Here is a 7,500-nt window from a genome sequence, read left to right as displayed (position 1 = left end):
TGTACGAGGCCCCTCCCACCTGTACGAGGCCCCTACCACCTGTATGAAGCCCCTCCCACCTGTATGAAGCCCCTCCCACCTGTAGGAGGCCCCTCCCACCTGTATGAAGCCCCTCCCACCTGTATGAGGCCCCTCCCACCTGTACGAAGCCCCTCCCACCTGTATGAAGCCCCTCCCACCTGTATGAGGCCCCTCCCACCTGTATGAAGCCCCTCCCCTCCCACCTGTATGAAGCCCCTCCCACCTGTACGAGGCCCCTCCCACCTGTATGAAGCCCCTCCCCTCCCACCTGTATGAAGCCCCTCCCACCTGTACGAGGCCCCTCCCACCTGTATGAAGCCCCTCCCACCTGTATGAGGCCCCTCCCACCTGTACGAGGCCCCTACCACCTGTATGAAGCCCCTCCCACCTGTATGAAGCCCCTCCCACCTGTAGGAGGCCCCTCCCACCTGTATGAAGCCCCTCCCACCTGTACGAGGCCCCTACCACCTGTATGAAGCCCCTCCCACCTGTATGAGGCCCCTCCCACCTGTACGAAGCCCCTCCCACCTGTATGAAGCCCCTCCCACCTGTATGAGGCCCCTCCCACCTGTATGAAGCCCCTCCCCTCCCACCTGTATGAGGCCCCTCCCACCTGTATGAAGCCCCTCCCCTCCCACCTGTATGAAGCCCCTCCCACCTGTACGAGGCCCCTCCCACCTGTATGAAGCCCCTCCCCTCCCACCTGTATGAAGCCCCTCCCACCTGTACGAGGCCCCTCCCACCTGTATGAGGCCCCTCCCACCTGTATGAAGCCCCTCCCACCTGTATGAAGCCCCTCCCACCTGTACGAGGCCCCTCCCACCTGTACGAGGCCCCTCCCACCTGTAGGAGGCCCCTCCCACCTGTATGAAGCCCCTCCCACCTGTATGAAGCCCCTCCCACCTGTACGAGGCCCCTCCCACCTGTACGAGGCCCCTCCCACCTGTGTGAGGCCCCTCCCACCTGTATGAAGCCCCTCCCACCTGTATGAGGCCCCTCCCACCTGTACGAGGCCCCTCCCACCTGTACGAGGCCCCTCCCACCTGTATGAAGCCCCTCCCACCTGTATGAAGCCCCTCCCACCTGTATGAAGCCCCTCCCACCTGTACGAGGCCCCTCCCACCTGTACGAGGCCCCTCCCACCTGTAGGAGGCCCCTCCCACCTGTATGAAGCCCCTCCCACCTGTATGAGGCCCCTCCCACCTGTACGAGGCCCCTCCCACCTGTAGGAGGCCCCTCCCACCTGTAGGAGGCCCCTCCCACCTGTATGAAGCCCTGGGCTGCCAGCTCCTGGTGCAGCAGGTTGATGGCCCTCTTGGCGGCGGTGATCCCCGTCTGGCCGCCCGTCTCCCCCGCCGAGCCGGAGGGCGCCGCGCTCCAGCTGGGGTACACCCGCTCCTCCTTCACCACCGAGATCTGGACCAATCACAACGCAGCGCTGGGCAGGAGGCTCCAGGACGTGTGTGTGTGCACGGTGTGTGTGTGTGTGCACGGTGAGTGAGTGAGTGAGTGTGTGTGTGTGTGCACGGTGAGTGAGTGAGTGAGTGAGTGAGTGTGAGTGTGAGTGTGAGTGTGTGTGTGTGTGTGTGAGTGTGAGTGTGTGTGTGTGTGTGTGTGTGTGTGAGTGTGTGTGTGTGTGTGTGTGTGAGTGTGTACCTGGTGTGGGACCAGCTCGTCGTACCCTCTGGTGGAGCCGGTGGCGCAGCACGCCATCGACACGACGGCGGAGCTGGGCAGGGCGTCCAGCACCGACCGCAGCTACAACACAACGCTAGCTTATTAGCATCAGCTACAACACAACGCTAGCTCATTAGCATCAGCTACAACACAACGCTAGCTCATTAGCATCAGCTACAACACAACGCTAGCTCATTAGCATCAGCTACAACACAACGCTAGCTCATTAGCATCAGCTACAACACAACGCTAGCTCATTAGCATCAGCTACAACACAACGCTAGCTCATTAGCATCAGCTACAACACTAGCGCATTAGCATCAGCTACAACACAACGCTAGCTCATTAGCATCAGCTACAACACAACGCTAGCTCATTAGCATCAGCTACAACACAACGCTAGCTCATTAGCATCAGCTACAACACAACGCTAGCTCATTAGCATCAGCTACAACACAACGCTAGCTCATTAGCATCAGCTACAACACTAGCGCATTAGCATCAGCTACAACACTAGCGCATTAGCATCAGCTACAACACAACACTAGCTCATTAGCATCAGCTACAACACTAGCGCATTAGCATCAGCTACAACACTAGCTCATTAGCATCAGCTACAACACAACACTAGCTCTTTAGCATCAGCTACAACACTAGCTCATTAGCATCAGCTACAACACAACGCTAGCTCATTACCATCAGCTACAACACAACGCTAGCTCATTAGCATCAGCTACAACACAACGCTAGCTCATTAGCATCAGCTACAACACAACGCTAGCTCATTAGCATCAGCTACAACACAACGCTAGCTCATTAGCATCAGCTACAACACTAGCGCATTAGCATCAGCTACAACACTAGCGCATTAGCATCAGCTACAACACAACACTAGCTCATAAGCATCAGCTACAACACTAGCGCATTAGCATCAGCTACAACACTAGCTCATTAGCATCAGCTACAACACAACACTAGCTCTTTAGCATCAGCTACAACACTAGCTCATTAGCATCAGCTACAACACAACGCTAGCTCATTACCATCAGCTACAACACAACGCTAGCTCATTACCATCAGCTACAACACAACGCTAGCTCATTAGCATCAGCTACAACACAACGCTAGCTCATTAGCATCAGCTACAACACTAGCGCAGTAGCCTCAGCGGCTCCACAGACGTAGCCCGGGGGCGTGCGGACCTGGATGGGGCACTCGTTGTCGTGGGTGATGTCCAGGAACATGGCGTGGGCGATGGAGGGGACCAGGGGCCGCAGGCTGGGCTGCACCAGGGCCCCCACGGGCTGGCCCCCGTAGCGGTACACCAGACGGCCCTCCTCATGGCTGTCCCCCGCAGACATGGCCTCTGGACACAGGGAACCACACCCGGTCACCACACCAGGGAACCACACCAGGGAACCACACCAGGTGACCAGTCAGACCAGGTGACCAGTCAGACCAGGTAACCAGTCTACACACACTCTAGACCAGTTAACCAGTTAACCAGTCAGATCAGTTACCCAGTAAGACCAGTTAACCAGTCGGACCAGGTAACCAGTCAGACCAGTTAACTAGTCTACACACACTCCAGACCAGTTAACCAGTCAGATCAGTTAACCAGTCTACACACACTCTAGACCAGTTAACCAGTCAGACCAGTTAACCAGTCAGACCAGTTAACTAGTCTACACACACTCCAGACCAGCTTACCAGTCAGACCAGTTAACCAGTCAGACCAGTTAACCAGTCAGATCAGTTAACCAGTCAGACCAGTTAACCAGTCAGATCAGTTAACCAGTCTACAAAGCTCATCTGGCTGATGGTTAGTAGTGTTGTTAGTAGTCGTGTTTGTATCGGGCACAAAGCAACAATATTAATACAGCTTAGCATTTTACAGATTATTACTAATGCAAAGTGGATATATATCTATATCTATATATATAGATATATAGATATATAGATATAGAGATATATATATATATATATATATATCTATATATATAGATATATAGATATAGAGAGAGAGATCCATATCTATTTCTATGATTAGATTTATAGATTGTATTTAGTTATTTTATTAGTATTACAGTACCTCATATTAAAGCTACAGTACCTCGTATTAAAGAGACAGTACCTCATATTAAAGAGACAGTACCTCATATTAAAGCTACAGTACCTCGTATTAAAGAGACAGTACCTCATATTAAAGCTACAGTACCTCATATTAAAGAGACAGTACCTCATATTAAAGAGACAGTACCTCGTATTAAAGAGACAGTACCTCATATTAAAGAGACAGTACCTTGTATTAAAGAGACAGTACCTCGTATTAAAGCTATAGTACCTCGTATTAAAGAGACAGTACCTCGTATTAAAGAGACAGTACCTCATATTAAAGAGACAGTACCTCATATTAAAGAGACAGTACCTCGTATTAAAGAGACAGTACCTCATATTAAAGAGACAGTACCTCGTATTAAAGAGACAGTACCTCATATTAAAGAGACAGTACCTCGTATTAAAGAGACAGTACCTCATATTAAAGAGACAGTACCTCGTATTAAAGAGACAGTACCTCGTATTAAAGAGACAGTACCTCATATTAAAGAGACAGTACCTCATATTAAAGAGACAGTACCTCGTATTAAAGAGACAGTACCTCGTATTAAAGAGACAGTACCTCATATTAAAGCTACAGTACCTCATATTAAAGAGACAGTACCTCGTATTAAAGAGACAGTACCTCATATTAAAGAGACAGTACCTCTTATTAAAGAGACAGTACCTCGTATTAAAGAGACAGTACCTCATATTAAAGAGACAGTACCTCGTATTAAAGCTACAGTACCTCGTATTAAAGCTACAGTACCTCGTATTAAAGAGACAGTACCTCTTATTAAAGCTACAGTACCTCGTATTAAAGCTACAGTACCTCGTATTAAGGAGACAGTACCTCATATTAAAGAGACAGTACCTCGTATTAAAGAGACAGTACCTCGTATTAAAGAGACAGTACCTCATATTAAAGCTACAGTACCTCGTATTAAAGCTACAGTACCTCGTATTAAAGAGACAGTACCTCGTATTAATGATGTGATGCCTAGCTTGGTGACGAAGACATTGTCGAGTTCCTCGCTGCCCGTGAAGAGCTCCGCCACCACGTAAAGGTTAGGACACGCCCTCCGAGCCACGGCCAGCATAAACTGACCAACCACAGCGCAGGACAGCCAGGCCACGCCCACATCACAGCCAAACAGGGGAGAGGGAGGGGGAGACGGGGGACAAGGCAGCGAAGCCAGTCAGTGAGAGAGAGAGAGAGAGAGAGAGAGAGAGAGAGAGAGAGAGAGAGAGAGAGAGAGAGAGAGAGAGAGAGGGTGGAAGAGAGAGAGAGAGAGAGAGAGAGAGGGTGGGAGAGAGAGAGAGAGAGAGAGGGTGGAAGAGAGAGAGAGAGAGAGAGTGGGAGAGAGAGACAGAGAGAGAGGGTGGGAGAGAGAGAGAGAGACAGAGAGAGAGAGAGAGACAGAGAGAGAGAGAGAGAGAGAGAGAGAGACAGAGAGGGAGAGAGAGAGAGAGAGAGAGAGAGAGAGAGAGAGAGAGAGAGAGAGAGAGAGAGAGAGAGAGCATTAGTATATGCATGCCAACGTGCACCAGCACACGTGCACCAGCACACGTGCACCAGCACACGTGCACCAGCACACGTGCACCAGCACACGTGCACCAGCACACGTGCACCAGCACACGTGCACCAGCACACGTGCACCAGCACACGTGCACCAGCGTACCGCGCACGAGGCTGCTGATCCCCAGGCGGTTGACGAAGACGTTGTCCAGCGTCTCGCTGCCCGTGAAGAGCTCAGCGATCACATAGAGGTCAGGACGGACCCCCCGGGCACTGGACAGCATGGCCTGACCCCCCCCCACACACACACACACACACACACACACACACACACCACACACACACACACACACACACACACACACACACACACACCACACACCAGACACACACACACACACACACACACACACACCAGACACACACACACACACACACACACACACACACACACACCAGACACACACACACACACACACACACAGACCAGACACACACACACACACACAAACACACACACACACCAGACACACACACACACACACACACACACACACACCCACACACACACACACACACGCACACGCACACATACACACACACACACACACCACACACACACATACAACACACATCCTACTTACAGGAATCAGTTTATAAAACACAACAGAGGCTCAAAGACTTTGAGACCAGTGACGTGTGATGAGGTCATGATGAGGTCAGGGTGAGGTCATGATGAGGTCATGATGAGGTCAGGGTGAAGTCACAGTGAGGTCACAGTGAGGTCATGATGAGGTCACAGTGAGGTCATGATGAGGTCACAGTGAGGTCACAGTGAGGTCAGGGTGAGGTCACAGTGAGGTCACGATGAGGTCACAGTGAGGTCACAGTGAGGTCAGGGTGAGGTCACAGTGAGGTCACGGTGAGGTCACAGTGAGGTCACAGTGAGGTCAGGGTGAGGTCACAGTGAGGTCAGGGTGAGGTCACAGTGAGGTCAGGGTGAGGTCATGATGAGGTCACAGTGAGGTCAGGGTGAGGTCACAGTGAGGTCACAGTGAGGTCACGGTGAGGTCAGGGTGAGGTCACAGTGAGGTCACAGTGAGGTCACAGTGAGGTCACGGTGAGGTCACGGTGAGGTCACGGTGAGGTCACGGTGAGGTCATGGCGGGGGCGTACCTCGGCCACGTGCAGGGGGGTGGAGTGGCAGTTGTCCAGCCGGATGCCGTGGAAGTGCTGGGCGGTGACCTGCGTGTAGCGCGTCATGTGGGCCCAGAGGTAGGGGCAGTCCTGGGGCGCCGCGCCGTAGCGCAGCTTCACGCTGTCGCCCCAGCAGACCAGCTCCCGCCGCACGTACACGTTGGAGCCTGCAACACAACCGCCATGTTGGACCGGGCGCCATGTTGGACCGGGCGCCATGTTGGACCGGGCGCCATGTTGGACCGGGCGCCATGTTGGACCGGGCGCCATGTTGGACCTCGGGGGGCGGCCATGGCCGTGTTCCAATATCCACCCTATCCTCACTATACCTAGTTCGGGTTTGTTCCAATTAAGATCGGGGCGAAAAGAAAGGAACCTAAAGGAGCCGTGGGGTGAACTCACAACGGTCAGACCGCTGAGCGCTCAACGGCCGCCATCTTGGCTCCGTAGTGGAAGAGGCGGAGCCAACGTCGGCACATCCTCCACACAGCGACGCCTTAACGGAGTCGCTCTGTAGCTCGTAGAGCTTCTACTGCCTCCAAGAGTCAAGACTTTACTGCGGGGGACGTCACTCAGTGACCACAGAGTGTTGGTTTAACGACGCCGACGTCTGGACGTCAGCGTGGACGTCAGCGTGGACGTCAGCGCTCACTGACCGCTCAGTGAGCGGTCAGTGAGCGGTCAGTGAGCGGTCAGTGAGCGGTCAGTGAGCGGTCAGTGAGCGGTCAGTGAGCGGTCAGTGAGCTGCGCTGAACTGGACTCATGGTAGGATGGATATTGGATCACATGTTGGACCTAGGGGGGCGGCCATGTTGGACGGGGCGGCGGCCATGTTGGATGTACTGGCCTGGTTCGGCGAAGTTGCGCAGCGGGTCGTCCCCCATCACCCAGCCGTTGTGAGCCAGGAAGTGACACGCTGCGGCAGGGTCGTCCAGGAGAAGAAGCTCCTCCTCCAGAGAGAGAGAGGAGGAGGAGGAGAAGGAGAA

The 7,500-nt window shown here is 53.3% G+C and overlaps 1 protein-coding gene across 1 annotated transcript in view; it reads right to left on the bottom strand.

Moving 5' to 3' along the window:
• LOC311376287 (glycogen debranching enzyme-like) overlaps positions 1–7,500 on the bottom strand; it is a gene marked incomplete at its 3' end in the record, with an annotated part of 15,968 nt that overhangs the window by 4,032 nt on the left and 4,436 nt on the right. Inside the window, 6 exon segments of the mRNA XM_084491131.1 lie at positions 1,285–1,437; positions 1,678–1,779; positions 2,901–3,064; positions 4,778–4,901; positions 6,494–6,681; positions 7,362–7,500. The exon segment at positions 7,362–7,500 is cut by the window's right edge and continues 4 nt beyond it. Coding sequence (XP_084347257.1) covers positions 1,285–1,437; positions 1,678–1,779; positions 2,901–3,064; positions 4,778–4,901; positions 6,494–6,681; positions 7,362–7,500 — 870 coding nt within the window.

The sequence above is a fragment of the Micromesistius poutassou genome (assembly GCF_964030765.1).
Source record: "Micromesistius poutassou genome assembly, contig: SCAFFOLD_1116, whole genome shotgun sequence".
NCBI lineage: Eukaryota > Metazoa > Chordata > Actinopteri > Gadiformes > Gadidae > Micromesistius > Micromesistius poutassou.
The sequence above is the reverse complement of the archived record's forward strand: the minus strand, read 5'-3'. Positions and strand labels throughout refer to the sequence as shown.